This window comes from Rhinoraja longicauda, chromosome 14 (genome assembly GCF_053455715.1).
Source record: "Rhinoraja longicauda isolate Sanriku21f chromosome 14, sRhiLon1.1, whole genome shotgun sequence".
Lineage (NCBI taxonomy): Eukaryota > Metazoa > Chordata > Chondrichthyes > Rajiformes > Arhynchobatidae > Rhinoraja > Rhinoraja longicauda.
Genome location: NC_135966.1, coordinates 16,707,184 through 16,723,795, shown reverse-complemented (window position 1 = coordinate 16,723,795; position 16,612 = coordinate 16,707,184). Strand labels below are relative to the sequence as shown.

Here is a 16,612-nt window from a genome sequence, read left to right as displayed (position 1 = left end):
TTGACAGTCACCGGCAGTCGCCTTAAAAATCGCGTAACTGGGACAGGCCCTTAAATGCAGATGTCTTGAGGACAGGCCATATTATGGTCGGGAAGGTACTGGACAAACTAAGGTGTATGAAAGTAGATAAATCTCCTAGACCTGATCAGGCATATCTAAGACACTGTGGGAAGCTAGAGAAGAAATGGCAGGAAATATGAATTCACATTAGATGTGGGTATGGTACCGGAAGACTGGTGGATGGCTAATGTTATGCCTCTATTTAAGAAGGGCAGCAAGGAAAAGCCTGTGAACTATAGACCAGTGAGTCTAACATCTGTGGTAGGCAAGTTACTGGAGACGATTCTGAGGGATATGTGCATTTGGATAGACAGGAGCTGATTAAGGATAGTCAGAATAGTTTTGTACATAGGAGATTGTGTCTCACAAATCTGAATGAGATTTCGAAGAAGTAACCAAAAAGGTTGATGAAGGCAAAGCGGTAGACGTAATCTACATGGACTTCACCAAAGCATTTGATAAGGTTCCAAAAGGTAGGCTGCTCTGGAAGGTTAGATTGCATGGGATCCAAGTGAGGGCTAGCCAACTGGATAGAGAATTTCTTTCATAGAAGGAAGCAGAGGCTGATGGTGGAAGATTGATTCTCCAACTGGAGACCTGTGGCTAGTGGTGTGCCTCAAGGATTGATACTGGGCCCATTACTGTTTTTAGTTTACATTAAGATTTGGATGAGAATGTAGATGGCACGATTGGTAAATTTGCAAATTACACTAAAATAGTTGGTATTGTAGATAGCAAAGATAGTTATCAAAAATTACAGCAGGATCTTGATCAGTTGGGCAAGTAGGCTGGGGAATTGTTGATCGAGTTTAATGCAGATAAGTGTGAGGTGTTGCATTTGGGAAGTCAAACCAGGACAGGACCTTCACAGTGAATGCAGGGCAGTAGAGAGTGTTGTAGAGCAGAGCGATCTAGGAGTGCAGGTACATAGTTCCATGAAATTGATATAACTGGTAGATAGGGTGTTCTAGAAGGCTTTCGGTACATTGGTTTTCGTCAGTCAGAGTATTGAGTGTGGAAGTTGGTATGTAATGTCACACTTGTACAAGATGTTGGTGAGGCCGCATTTGGAGTATTGTGTTCAGGTTTGGTCACCCTGCAATAGGAAGGATGTTGGTAAGTTGGAAAGAGTGCAGAGAAGATTTACGAGAATATTGACAGGATTTGAGGGCCTGAGCTGTATGAAGAATCTGGGCAGGTGAGGACTGTAATAGGGATCCTGAAGGGCAACGTTTTCACACAAAGGGTGGTGGGTAGATGGAATGAACTGCCTGAGGAAGTAGTTGAGCCAGGTACTATTATAACATTTAAAAGCCATTTCAGCAGGTAAATCATAGGAAACGTTTTAGAGGGATATGGTCCAAAAGTGGCCAGGTGGGCTGATGTAGATAGGGCATCTTGGTTGGCATGGGCAAGTTGGGCTGAAGGGCCTGTTTCCATGCCGTATGACTCCATGACCATATCGGCAAAAAATATTTATACTGCTTCTTGGGAGATTAACTTGTAGCTAAATAATGCACATTTAAACATTTTCAAAAAACTATGATGTTCTGAAGTATATCACACCGTTAAGTCCTTTTGAACAGTAAGGTTGCTTTGCACACCTATCCTCCAATTCTACATCCATATACCATTATTGTTCTGTCACTTATCTTTACTCTAGTGAAAAATAAATTTGTGAAGTATCTAAAGCCTTTTCAAAGTAATATGGCTAAAACTGAACGTTATATTTCCAGTTTATTCTCACTGGTTTTCTCAAGGCTTTCCAATCAACTTTAGTATTTTCCTAATTGATGTCTGTTCAGTTTTATAATTGAACACCTTAAGGTTATATTCGATAATTACTCTAAAAGATATGTTATAAATATGACAATTTTTATAAAATTATTGAAAAGAATATTATTGCCACAAGCAGCCAAGCAGGACAGTGGTACTCTGAGTGGTGCAATGAATCCTATGATAAAACTTCTGTTTTTCTCATCTGACTCACTGATCACAGGACAAGAGAACTGTGGGATGTACATAATCTGTCTGTTCAGTGTCTCCCCAGTAAATGGAGAAAATCAGCAGGAGAGTCATCACCCTTACCAGCATCAAATAGCTCCCTAAACAAAGCTCTGTAAGTAGATCATTTAACTGTTGCCTTGGATACCGAGAGTCTTTCTGGTGCTTCAATAGCAGTGAAGAAATGAGGAAAAATGAGAGCACAATACCACAAAAATATTCTGTATAGCAATTATTTGATATCAATGTTATTTTTAGAATCTGTTCAATAAATGCCCTCACAAATGTCATGGATTATGAATGTATTAATGATGGACAATATAAGCTGAAGATCTTTTTTTATGATGTCATTAATCTATTTAAAATAAGTGGCTTAAGTAATCTTGCTAAAAATAGTAGGAAGGGAATTTTAGCCCCTGTAAGCATTTGCTTGACCCTTATTACATAACACGGTTTTAGGTTAATATCCTGTGAATGCATTTCATGCGACTAAAAATTAATGCAACTTTATTAATGGGCTGTAATCCAACTGGAAATCATTATCCATCTCCTTTTATACCCTTTTCATCATCTGCTTCAGTTTTCTTGAGTATACGGCTTTAGAAGCTAGAAATCTATGATGGCACGAGGCAGTAGTTCAGATACCAAAACAGAATAACAGAGTTTTATTATTTATCTTCTTTTGTGATGAAATACAACAGAAACATTTGTTGTACGTTTCATACACACATGTATGTTTCATACAACAGAAAAATGTAAGAAACATTTAGACAGGTACATGGATAGGACAGGTTTAGAGGGATTTGGGCCAAATGTAGACAGGTGGGACTAATGTAGATGGGACATATTGGCTGGTCTGGGCAAGTTGGACTGGAGGGCCCATTTCCACACAAGTAAGACTATGACTCTACAACACAGCTTATTTGTAATGTTTTCTAGTGAGTCCCTAAAAGTAACATAGCACAATGAATATTAAATATGCAAATCAGCCATGACTATTTTTTTGGTTTAACATGATAATTACAATAGTTGTTTATGTTTCATCCAATTATAATCATCAGCAAGTAACATAATTGAAGATATTGGCAACCATGCTCAGCAAATTGGTTGCCCATAACAAGATGGCACCTGAGACCCCAAATTTCTTTTCATTCCTTTTTATATCTTTTCTAAAATAACATGCTTATGTCTTTTTAAATGACATTGATGAAGGTATATCATATGCTGCAGTGGTAGAGTTTCTGCCTTACAGCCCCAGAGACCCAAGTTTGATCCTGACTACGGGGGCTGTCAGTACGGCTGTCACTACGGGGTTTGTACGTTCTCCCCGTGACCACATGGGTTTTCCCCCGGGTCCTCTGGTTTCCTCCCACTCCAAAGACCTGCAGGTTTGTAGGTTAATTGGCTGTGGTAAAAATTGTAAATTGTCCCTAGTGTGTAGGTTAGTGCTAATGTACAGGAAATGCTTGTCAGAGCGGACTAGGTGGGCTGAAGGGCCTGTTACCGCACTGTAACTCTAAACTGAACTAAACTAAAATATCACAACAAAAAATACCTCCTGTGTACATTCTAAGCGTGGTCATCTTAACATATTTTTTATTAAGTTCTTAAACCTGATTAAAAAATGAATACCATTAGTTCAAATATATGTTGGTATACTAAAGTATTAAACGTAATGATAAGTATAGCAGTATAATGGAGTCAAGTGGGATTTTGTTTCATGGAGGCAAGCAGATGTTCAACCACATTGGACAAAAAAATCGGAATAATCCTTAAATGATGAGAAATTAGAGATTGTGTTTAATTAGATTTAGGAGTTTTTGTACGCAAAAGAATTAAAGTTAATGGACAAGTACAAAACTGAATTAAAAATGCTACTGGCTTGTTGACTTTCATCTCAACCTGATTGAATTGTGATTGTTCGCTTGGTCAGAGTCCACAAGAAATACCAGTTTTGGGTTATTATCTAAACAAAAATATATTGACTATGGAAGAGTTAGAGTTCATTTCACTAAAATGATGCAGCAGCTAGGAGTACTAAATATTAAGATTATTTTGCAAAAGGCATTGTTGAATTCTTTTGAATATCAAAGAATTGAAGATGAAATTTAAAATATCATAAGGATTTAATAGTATAAATGTAGAGGAATTATGTCTTCTGTTGGTTGACTGCAAAACGCCAAGTCAGAAAATTAAAAACTGTATGATTAAGTAAGAAGAAAACTGGAAATCACATTATTTTCCACAATGGCTTCAGAAAACTGGGATTCTTTACATTAAATGAATATCATGTTAAGATTGTCAGAGCTTATGAGTCAGTGACTGTTAATTTTTAAGTAAGAATATCAAGTGATAATGGCCAAGGACAGATTAATAGTAAAGAGTTACAGGGACAGAGGGTTTGAGGGTTTGAGAAACAATCTCTTGCTACTTTTTTTCTGACCACAACATCTGTCTCCTATAAATCAGAACATAGAAACAAGAAGCAATGACAGAATGGCACAATATTAAGGTTGCTGAGAAATCTGAATGAAAGTAGGAAATAGGAAATGCTGCACAGGTCCACCAGATGAGTCTGCATCAGGGCAGTTAACAAAATGAAAACTTTTGACCCAAACTGGAAAATGCTACACACTTCCAGCATGAAAAGAAAGATCTAGAAGGCAGGATTGAATGAATAAACAAGTGACAAAAGAAATGTGAGGCGACAGAATAGAATCGTCATTAGCACCTGCTGTTGAAAGAAAGAAAGCAGATGGTATGATCTGAAATTGTTTGATGCTGGGTTCAGAAGGCTATAAGGCACCTAAATAAATGTGAGATGCTGTTCCTCAAGCTACCGTTACAGTTTATTATCAACCATTCCACATTTTGTGTATTTTTTGCTTTGTTTTGTTCTTTTCCGGTTTTAGGTATCTTCCATGAACATGCATGGTCTTTCAGAGGTTAATAGTTGGTATTACAATCAATACGTAAAACTTTTAAAGTTCATGTAGCCTAAAATGTTTCAAGTGAATGATCAATGAAAAGTACAAGCAATGGAACTCCCCAAATCAACACATTCGAAGATGGTGAACGTAACTACACTAGACTTTGAAAGAAGTGTAAATTATTCTGGGTGGATTCAACATCTAATCCTAGATTAATAGAGAGAGAGAGAGAGAGAGAGAAAAGATATATCTGGTTCACGGTGAAAGACGAGATGAAGAAAGTTTAAAAGTAAATTCTAAAAATCTGCAATAGTTAAATTAAGTAAGACACCCAATATATCACTAGTTTAGTTTTTTGTCAGAAATGGTGAATGGCAGTACATAATGCATATTAGTTTTCAAAGCATCCCTAGACTGAAAAAGACAAAGTTATAACCTTCTGTGACAAGTTTATTTCACATCCACCATGCAAATTCGACAACTTCGCACCATTGAATGCATTTCAGTGACGAGCCAGGCAAAGAGGTGTAACTTTTGAGCAGCTGATTGGAGAGTGACATACATGGGACAGCAATTAGGGAGTTTTGCAATTAAACACCCCTTTGCCCATTCCTGAAGATGTATTTTTACCTGAAGCAAATCTATGACATCAGCGGCACCATCTGGAAAGATCCACAGTAACAAATTTAGGGTGTCTGCGACTTTCCCATCCAAAAACAATGCAACTTATGGCTGCAGGTAACAAATCCTGGCTTTAGTGTTTCTGGATGCATCATCCTCTCTAGAGTAGCATGGTTCCTGGGAGACTGCTCTGCCCTCTAGAACTCTTCTCCCATACATGCCTGAGCTCCTCTAAGAAGTTGCCCATTGCTCTGGCCCCTCTACTCTCACAGCAGGCCATCCTGGAGATTCAGCAAGATTATCACAAAACCAGAAATAAAAATAAACTTTCAATAAACAAATTCATTTTTTCTTTCTGCGTTCTCTTTCAGCCTTAATTGTTCCTCTGTCCACAGATGCTGCCTGACCTCCTGAGTGTTCTTTTGCCACTGCAGTCATACCACATAGAACACAGAACAGTGCAGCACAAGGACAGACCCTTCAGCCCACCATATCTGCATCACCCAATCCAACATCCCACCTGCATGTGGTCCCAATCCTCTATTCCCTGCCTGCTCATGTCTGTCTAAATGCCTCTAAAAGGTTGCTATTATATCTGCTTATACCACCTCTCCTGGCACCGTGTTCCAGGCACCTACCACTTTTGTTCAACTTTCCTTACCTCTCTTAAACTTAAGCCCTTTGGTATTTCACATTCCCACCCTCTGTCTCGCCCGCTGACGTTTCTGTCAGCATTATCTCTTGGGCCAATGACTCTCATTGATAATGTTCTATTGGACAGAACATTCAGATGCCTGATACCAGACTCCCGAAACAAACACCCATTTCTGTCACGAGAGGAGATCATCAGGCGAATAAGAACCTCCGTTAATAAGTGCAACATATGCCCATGTTACTCAAACTGGAGAAGAAGCATTTGGGATAGTAGTGAGAACCTTGAGGAGCACAGATTCCCTTCATAACCAGCAGAAGAAGCGCACAACCTAGCAAACTATCAGCCACCTCCTACCCCATCTGTGGAGGAATCTGTTGCTCCCATATTCATCTCTTAGCCACCTCAAGAGTCAAGAGTGTTTTATTGTCATATGTCCCAGATGGAACAATGATATTCTTACTTGCTGCAGCACAACAGAACATGTAAACATATTACACTGTAAACAATATGATAAATGAGAGAAAACAAAGTTCAGTGTGTACACACATACTCACTTACATATATATATATGGAATGCCCTCCATAATGTGTGCAACAAAGACCCATCATTTATTTATTTGCCTCTGTACTCCACAATTTGAGATTTGTAATAGAAAAAATCACATGTGGACAAAGTGTACATTGTCAGATTTCATTAAAAGGTATTTTTACACATTTTGGTTTCACCATGTAGAAATTACATCTGTGTTTATACATAGTCCCCCATTTCAGGTCACCATAATGTTCAGGACACATGGCTTCACAGGTGTTTGTAATTGCTCAGGTGTGTTTAAATGCCTCCTTAATGCAGGTATAAGAGAGCTCTCAGCACCTAGTCTTTCCTCCAGTCTTTCTATCGCCTTTGGAAACCTTTACTGCTGTTTATCAACATGAGGACCAAAGTTGTGCCAATGAAAGTCAAAGAAGCCACTATGAGACTGAGAAATAAGAATAAAACTGTTGGAGACATCAGCCAAACCTTAGGCTTACCAACATCAACTGTTTGGAACATCATTAAGAAGAAAGAGAGCACTGGTGAGCTTACTAATCGCAAAGCGGCTGGCAGGCCAAGGAAGACCTCCACAGCTGATGAAAGAAGAATTCTCTCTATAATAAATGAACATCCCCAAACACCTGTCCCACAGATCAGAAACACACTTTAGGAGTCAGGGCTCACCTTTTATATGCTGAAGAGAAAACTGAAGGGGACCAGCCCCCAAAACAAGCATAAGCTAAAGATAGCTGCAATACAGGCCTGGCAGAGCATCACCAGAGAAGACACCCAGCAACTGGTGATGTCCATGAATCGCAGACTTCAAGCAGTCATTGCATCCAAAGGATATGCAACAAAATACTAAACATGACTACTTTCATTTACGTGACATTGCTGTGATCCAAACATTATGGTGCCCTGAAATGGGGGGACTATGTATAAACACTGCTGTACTTTCTACATGGTGAAACCAAAATGTATAAAAAAGGCCTTTAATAAAATCTGACACTGTGCACTTTAACCACATGTGATTTTTTTCTATTACAAATCTCAAATTGTGGAGTACAGAGGCAAATAAATAAATGATGGCTCTTTGTCCCAAACATTATGGAGGGCACTGTAAGTTCACAAATTATAGAAGAAGAATTAGGCAATTCGGCCCAACATGTCTACTCCTCCATTCTATCATGGCTGATCTTTCTTTCCCACTCAACCCCATTCTCCTACCTTCTCCCCATAACCACTGTCCCTTTACTAATCAAGAATTAGTAAAGACACCTTTACCAATCAAGAATCAAGTCTGAAGAAGGGTCTCGACCCGAAACGTCACCCATTCCTTCTCTCCCGAGATGCTGCCTGACCTGCTGAGTTACTCCAGCATTTTGTGAAAGAATCAAGCACATCTGCTTTGACATAGCTCCGGTCAGGCAGCATCCATGAAGGGAATGAACAAGCGACGTATCAGTTCCCTTCTTCAGATGGATTGGAATGGGGGAGAGAAAGCTGGAAAAGAGAGGTGGAGGTGGGACAAAGCCTGGCCGTTTTAGGGTGATAAAGGTGAGGAGGGAGTGGCAGATAGGTGGAGTAAATGACTAACGGTAGAGTTGAAAAGAAGACAAATGGAGGACATTTTTTTTTCTTACTCGTTTCACACACAATATGATGGAAACAGGCCAGAAGCATTTTATTAAGCATTAAATATTTAGGTTAGCAACTTGCCCTCTACTCTCACATATTTTCTAAGTTATCAGCTAGCAAGTGTGATTGTCTCATTGATTCATTATCTAAATCCTGTTGTCAAGGCTAAACGTCAAGGAACCATTTAGGCAGCAAACATTTCTAAATTTGGAATATTTCATAAATGTATTGATCTTTAAGACATCATCAGCAGGCAATACACCTGATTGGCCTTTCTTAATTTGGCAATTAATGTTGAAAAATTATCAAGGGTAAAAGTATTGTGAAGAACTGAAAATTAAGCAGTACCAACAAATTCTCTCCTATCGCCACATTTTTAACAATGGCTTAGAAATGCATATGCATTTTCCAGCAATTAATGAGAGCGGAGCAAGGTTTTTAGACAGATGGTGGTGGGCGCCTGGAACGTGATGCTTGGGGTGGTGGTTTAGGCAGATATGATAGTGGCATTTAAGAGACTTTGGGATTGGCACATCGATATGCAGGAAATGGAGAACAATGGATCACGTGCAGGCAGAGGTGATTAGTTTAACTTGACATCATGTTGCACGTTTAAACAATTTTACTGATTTCCCTCATGCTGTTTCCAAAGATTCTAAATGAAATTGCAAAATTAATTTGCACAAAATGCACAACAGGATTAATGAGCTTCCTTATATAATGCTGTTTGCTTGAGGAAGAATGGACATTAAGAGTGAAATTTTCTACATTTATAGACGTTTCCTCAAAGTACCAGGAATAGCCTTTCCAGAGCCATGATGCAAACAGCACTCTTTCAGCTGGGAGCACTTGGTAAAGAATACGTACAGACTACAATGATGGGAGATTGGTAGCTGAGTCCTTGCAGGGGAGCTTCTTCCAGAGGCTGCTGAGGAAAAGTGTCACATGATTCAACTTCCCTGCACAACAGGTACACAAGGCAGGAAGTTGCTAGGGACGTACCTGTCGGACATGGCTGTACTCTATGAATTGAGGTGTGAAAGCAAAGGTCATACTTATTAGAAATGGAACATTCCACACTTTGCCATGACAACTACTCTTGGCATCTGCAATGTAATAGTCAAGCAAAGTTTCCGAGACTGAACTTGACACCGCGAGGCACTTTTGCTTGCTTAATACTTCAGATATTTCAAGCAAACAAGCACTGCTCTCAAAACCCAAGTCAGAATTACCTTCATCCTCATGGCCATCCATTCAGACTGCCTCTGCAGAGATCGGCTGTATGTGACATTTTGCTGCTCACCATTATATTGCAGATGTTAAGAATAACAGTGACAGCATGGTAGGAACCTTCTCTTTTTGATGGAGTACAACTTATGCATTGGCACCTGTAAGTCTCCTACACAGAAGTCACCCATGAACAGTACACATAAGCTTACAAATACTGTCCTGGCAATCTCCTGCCACTTCTTCCATTTTATGTTTTTTTCAAGTCTTGAGAAAGACGTTTTATCGCTCATTTCCCGTCTTTTCATTCATTTCTGATCTGATGAATATTGATCACTTCTTACAGTACTTATGCTGGTAATCTGGTACTTACTTTTGAGAAACCTGTTGAAACCAGCTATTGCAGAGGGGTCTCAGTTTGTGACAGTCAACTAGCGGTTTGTTTTGACGCATACTCAGATTCATACAGCACGGAAAAAGGCCCTTTGGCCCAACTCGTCCATGCTGACAAAGATGCCCTATCTAAGTTTGTCCCATTTGCCCAGTCTGAAGGGTCTCGACCCGAAACACCACACCAGAGATTCTGCCTCATCTGCCGGGTTACTCCAACACTTTGTGCCCTTTAGCATATTAACCAGCATCTGCAGTTCTTTGTTGCCTGCTTTTAGCCCAAATTCCTCTATACTACCCATGTACTTATCCAAGTGTCTTTTATGTGCTGTTATAATACCTGGCTCAACTACCTCCTCCGGCAGCGACATTCCATATACCCATCACCCTCTGAATGAAAAAACTGCCTCTCAGGTTCATATTAAATCTTTCCACTCTCACATTAAACCTATGTCCTCTAAAACACTCTCTCCATAATGGAATATTTATACCATTGAGTGAGAATCCTTTAAGTTGCAAAGGAATAAATTTGCGATATGGAGGTTGGAGGATGGGCCCCGGGCATAAGTCATATGAGAAATATCATCTAATAATGTCACATACATTGTCCTAAAAGTATCTTGACGGGAGGGATATCAGTTTGTGTTCACTGTAATAGATTAGTGGTTTAAGCATAAAAGAACAGAAATAGCATGATGGAAACAAATAAATGAAAAATAATTATGATAGAATAATTACTAAAAGAATGTATGTGAAAATATTAGCAGTTTGCAAATTAAACTACTTTGTAAAATAAATGATGCCTGCAGTACATTAGAAGGTATCACAAAATGCTGGAGTAACTCAGCAGATCAGGCAGCATCTAGGAGACAGGGAATGGGTGACGTTTCGGGTCAAGACCCGCTCCCCTGCAGTACAGAGGAGAAAGTGTAAGATGTTCTTACTCTATGTTCAGCCCAACTTAGTGAAGGCTACTTCAAAAACTGATGATGCCACAGAAGTTGAGCCTTGAGCTTTCTCCTCTGGTGTTAGTTGAAGAAAGAGTGTTTCCCTGGAATAGCTCAGCCTCTTCCAGTGCAGGCTCTCGCCTTCCCTATGCCAACCTTTTTGATAGCACGATGCTGTCATAATCCCGTCCATCCACTCGCATCTAAGTGGCATACAGCTCTTTGCCATGGGATAGTCTGTGGATAACTGAGAGTGTGATGCGAATGAGACCTAATAGTTAAAACAGCCAGGGTTTCACACTGATGCCACTATTGTTTCACACATCACTCTCCTGCCCACTTGACACCCACTTATTGCTCAAATTCCACTCACCCTCTTTCCTCTACATCTATATACCAAAACTCTCATTTGTTTGTTTGTTTGTTCCCGAACTATAGCCAAAACGGTACACAATAGTGCAACAATTTTAGGCCCACCTTACTCACCGTCATCCCTTTGGTGCTAATGGAAGAAGTTTCATTGAAATCGGTGTTATATTTTTGTTATTCACGTTTTAAGGTTTAAATCTATCTCCTAGTAAGGGAGGGAGGGGGGGGGGGGTAAGGGGAGGAGGATAAGGGGGGTTAGGGGGATGGAGTGGGGGGTGGGGAAGGGGGGGAGGGGAAAGGGAGAGGGGAAGGGGAGGGGGTGGAGGGAGGAGGGAGAGGAGGGAGGGAGGGGGAGGGAGGGGAGGGGGGACAGGGGAGGGGGGGAAGGGGGAGAGGTGAGGTGGGGAGAGGGAAGGGGGAGAGGTGAGGTGAGGAGAGGGAAGGGAAGGGGGGAGGAGAGGGAAGGGGAGGGGGTGAGAGGGGAGGGGGAAGGAGAGGGGAGAGGGAAGGGGAAGGAGAGGGGAGAGGGAAGGGGAGGGGGTGAGAGGGGAGGGGGAAGGAGAGGGGAGAGGCGAGGGGGAGGGGGGAGGAGAGGGTGCTGCACCAATGCAGGAGAGGTTTGGGCTCTGGGCACTTGGGCTAGTATCTATTTAAAACAATAAAATAAGAATGATTGTTGAGGCTGAAATATTGATGGTTGTACATGCACAGCAAATAACGTGGTAAAATATGTGCACTTGCCATAAGTTTGTATATGTTTCCATTTGCTTTCAACCTCCCATGTCCCGTATTAGTTTAGTATGCAGCTGAACCCCATACCTTTATTATTGTAAACATCAAGGTAATTTGGTGCAGAAAAGATTGTGATAAGCGATGGGAAACCCGTAGTTTGGCTCTTCCTGTACATGCGATAGCTGTAAGATAAGTTAATGAATAATGCACAGTATTATTTATACTTGTCCTTTATGGCTTTTCATACTTGATAAAAAATATTTTAAGCAAACAAAAATACCAAACGTACCATTTTCAGTTTGGAATAGTAATCGACAAGCATAGCTTTACACATTTATTTGGATACATACCTACTTGGGAATCGATACGTGTCATTAAAAGTATATAAAATGGTCAGCATGCAGCTCACCAATGACCATTGTAACCATGGGCCCAACGTTGCAAATATTCGGTAGCCCCAGTGGCCCAGGACTATCTACCACTTGAAAGGAAATGATGGGGAAGAGATCTTGAGAGGGCATTTCAGCAGTAAGGTTGGCGCAGGATGAAGGAAGCCTTGGGTGGCAGAGGGTAAGATGTTCTTGTTAGACTAAAAGAACCATTTTATTCTGCCTAGCCTCAAAGCAGAGAGGTTTTGAGTTAACCATTGTGGCCTCGTCAATTTTTAAAGCAGCCTTCACAGTATTGTTGGGCTGGTGGAAGTGAGGAGAGATTGCTACTCATTTCCTTTGTGCAAATCGACGACTGAGGTTTTTGGATGTGAGGTGGGAGATAAGAGTAGGCTGGTGGTTGGAAGGGGGATGCACAGTGACTGAAGACTAGATAACGGGGGAGGGGAGGCTGGTGGGCCAGGGATCTGAGTGCGGGTCATGTGATCATTGCCTAGGATTAGGGAAGGGGCAATCGGGAAAGTCATGGCTCGGATTTGCCTGCCTTGGAGTCCCTGTGTTAGTCTGGACCCTGCCTTTGAAGGCTTCTGAAAATAGCACAGCAGCCATGAAAATACTTAGTTCTTGGCATGCCTAATAACAGGCATTTGACAGAATCATTCAACCTAATTTCACGAGTAATTTGATTACCCCATCTGCATTGGGTACGGTAATCCTAGCTGATCTGGCAGCCCAATCCAACCAGAAAAGGCCACAATAGCTTTCTGCTCCTATTTTCATACGCATGGAGCTAAAATAAATAGCGCCACATGTCCACATTTCTAGCCATCAAATGTTGATGAAAAATGTAACCTTTAACTGAGCTTTATTAAAATAAAGCTTCACTAATCTAGATTTTGAATTCTGTATCAATATAAAGCAGATGGCATATGAATGAAATTAACTTCAATAGGACTTTTAGGACAATTTTTTGTGTTTTATAGGATGTAATGTGCGAGACTCTTGTCCAAGATAGATACGATTTCAACAGATAAAATGCTGTGGATTAATGTGACAACTGGAGTTTATTATATAGAATTATATGGAGCATTATATAGAATACAGGATAAATTGACAGTTCATACTTCATAATGCAAACTTAATGCTCATTTTTAAAAGTGGCAATCTTTGCATTGATTGCATTTTGCAGAAGCTTTCTTCTTAGTGATAAAATCTATCAGTTTATATCAGTACGAGTAATATCTATGATAAGTCCATTTCATTGTGTCAAAATATTTTTGGAATGGAAAAATATAAACATCAGCTAAAAAAAAGGGTTGGGTGAAGTTGGACCAAATAGCACCTTGTGTCAGGACAAGAAATTCTTGTATGGGTGTCAGGGGTTATGGGGAGAGGGCGCGAAAATGGGGTTGAGAGGGAAAGATAGATCAGCCATGATTGAATGGGGGAGAAGACTTGATGGGCTAAATGGCTTAATTATGCTCCCAGAACATATGAGTTTAGTTTAGAGAAACAGTGCGAAAATAGTCGGCATTGGCCCACACACATTAATGCTATCCTAAACACAACAGGGACAATTTATATTAATACCAAGCCAATTAACCTACAATGGGGAGAATATACAAAATCCGTACAGACAGCACCCGTAGTCGGGATCGAACCGGCATTTCTCGCGCTGAAAGTGCTGTAAGGCAGCAACTCTACCGCTACGCCACCGTGCTGCCATTATGAACTTAAGAAATCTTAGCTTTTGGGATATGGGGTGGATCTTCTGCCAGAATTTCACATGTCAGGGTGGAACCCAATATCATTTTTGGGCTAACTTTGGGTGCCATGTGTTTGCACCCGGAAAAATACCTATTGACCAAAAGCAAAGGTCACATAAATTTGACTTAATGGAAAAAAAACTCCGTCACAAGAAAATTCTAATATTTCAACATGCACTGTACATGGAATTGTTTGCAAGCTTACCCTGCATCTTGTGCTTCATGGGCCCGAATAACTGATAATAAATTATTGTTCTGCAGGAACTCACAAACAGCAGGATAACTGTGAAAAGAACACACACAACAATACCACTGCAAATTACTATAACCAAAGTAGTAAATGGAAGTGGAGACCTGGGAGAAGGCAACTAGAAACAGAAGGGTGCAATTAAATCTTGTGCCTACAGAACAAAAAAAGCCCGTGCCTTGGCACTATGTTAAAATAGAACTTAAGACATAATTGACATTGAAACTTAGAGTTTTTGATATCTTACACAAATACACACTTAGCATCAAATCTTGATGTAGGATAAGTTTAAAGGGTTAGGGATAATGAAAGATCAAGATAGAGTGGATGTGGAGAGGAGGTTTGCAGAAGGGGGAGAGTCTTGGAGCAGAGGGCACAGATTCAGAATAAAATAACATACTTTTAGAATGGTGACGAGGAGGAATCTGTTCAGCCAGAGAGTGGTGAATCTATGGAATTCATTGCCACAGATGGCCGTGGAGGCAAGTCATTATGGGTTTTTTAAACTGGAGATTGATAGGTCCTTGATAAATATGGGGAGAATATACAAAATCCGTACAGATAAATATGGGCATCAAAGGTTATGGAAAGAGGGCAAAAACAGATCGGCCATGATTGAATGGTGGATCAGACTCGATGGGCCGAATGGCCTAATTCTGCACCTGTCTTATGATCTTATGACAATTAAGCCGGAGGCTCAAAATAAGAAAATAATAATTTTGAAAACCTTTGGAAGTGGCTAAGACATACTTCAGGCTATTACCTATAATAAAGATGAAGAATTAAAAACGTGAAAGATAAAAATGACAGAAAAGGAAACCTAAGGTGTGGGCTCGTGTGACAGAGTAGCTCAGCGACCAATATCAACTTCCAAAAGATCCACAGAACTGTTATCAGCCAAACAAGTCAATATTAGGAGGGAGACTGGGGAGGGTGTTAAAAGAAGAGGGGCAGTGAGGAGAGGCATAGGGAGAATTGTAGTACCAAGGATGAGTCACTCGATGTTCTAGGCAGAGAACACAAAGCTACGGGGGGGGGGGGGGGGGGGGGGGTTAAAGAATTACAGAGTTAGGAAGAGGTGAAGTTGCAAAGGCATTTCAAAATGGGATGAGAATTTTAAATCTGAGCCATCTGTTGTCTGGGAACCAATGTAGTTCAATGAGTAGAGGGGTGAATGGGACTTAGTGTCAGCTCTGATTCAAGTAGCAGAGCTTTGGATGAGCTATATTTTACACAGGATGGCTAGAAAACTATTGAATAGTTTAGTTTAGAGAAACAGCACGGAAACAGGCCCTTCGACCTGCCGAATCCGCACCGACCAGCGATCCCCGCATATTAACATTATCCAACACACACCAGGGTTGTGTTTTTTACATTTCTCTAAGCCAATTAACCTACAAACCTGTACGTCTTTGGAGGGTGGGAGGAAACCAAAGATCTCGGAGAAAACCCATGCGGTCACGGGGAGAACGTACAAACTCCGTACAGACAGCACCCATAGTCGGGATCGAACCCGGGTCTGCGGTGCTGCAAGCGCTGTAAGGCAGCAACTCTACCACTGTGCCACTGTGCCACTGTGCCACTGTGCCACTGTGAGAATAGTTGAGTCTTCTGGCGACCAAAGTCAAGATGAGTATTGAAGCAAAACACAGTTCAGAGATTGACACCAGAGTTATTCTCGATGGCATGAACATTCAAACTTGCATGTTTGGAAACGTCAAAATATGGTGCTGATGCTGCCTGACCCACTGAGTTTCTCCAGCACTTTATTTTTCACTCAAGGAAACACTTACCTGACTTAAGACCCGAAACGTCACCCATTCCTTCTCTCCCGAGATGCTGCCTGACCTGCTGAGTTACTCCAGCATTTTGTGAATACTTACCTGACTTATGCACTTTAATTTTATTTCTGCAATCCCCATGTTAAATTTGATATAACATAAAATCAGCAGAAATCTGATGAAATGGATTTTCATTCATGATTCATCAACTTGCATGTGAAAATTGGATGATAGCAATTGGAATATACTCACAAAGGAAACTAAAATAAGGCTGTTCTTGTCCTGACTAAGCCATTATAAGGCAGAAATAATGATTTATAGCAA

The 16,612-nt window shown here is 40.6% G+C and overlaps 1 protein-coding gene across 3 annotated transcripts in view; it reads right to left on the bottom strand.

Annotated features, from left to right (window-relative positions):
- The window catches only part of ppp3ca (protein phosphatase 3, catalytic subunit, alpha isozyme), a 291,143-nt gene that overhangs the window by 37,933 nt on the left and 236,598 nt on the right, over nucleotides 1-16,612 (bottom strand). For all 3 annotated transcript variants that reach the window (XM_078411515.1, XM_078411513.1, XM_078411516.1), the window contains 2 exons: nucleotides 14,466-14,543; nucleotides 12,193-12,287 (listed from right to left, as the gene is read on the bottom strand). In XM_078411515.1, coding sequence (XP_078267641.1) covers nucleotides 12,193-12,287; nucleotides 14,466-14,543 — 173 coding nt within the window. The remainder of the gene's footprint in view (nucleotides 1-12,192; nucleotides 12,288-14,465; nucleotides 14,544-16,612) is intronic.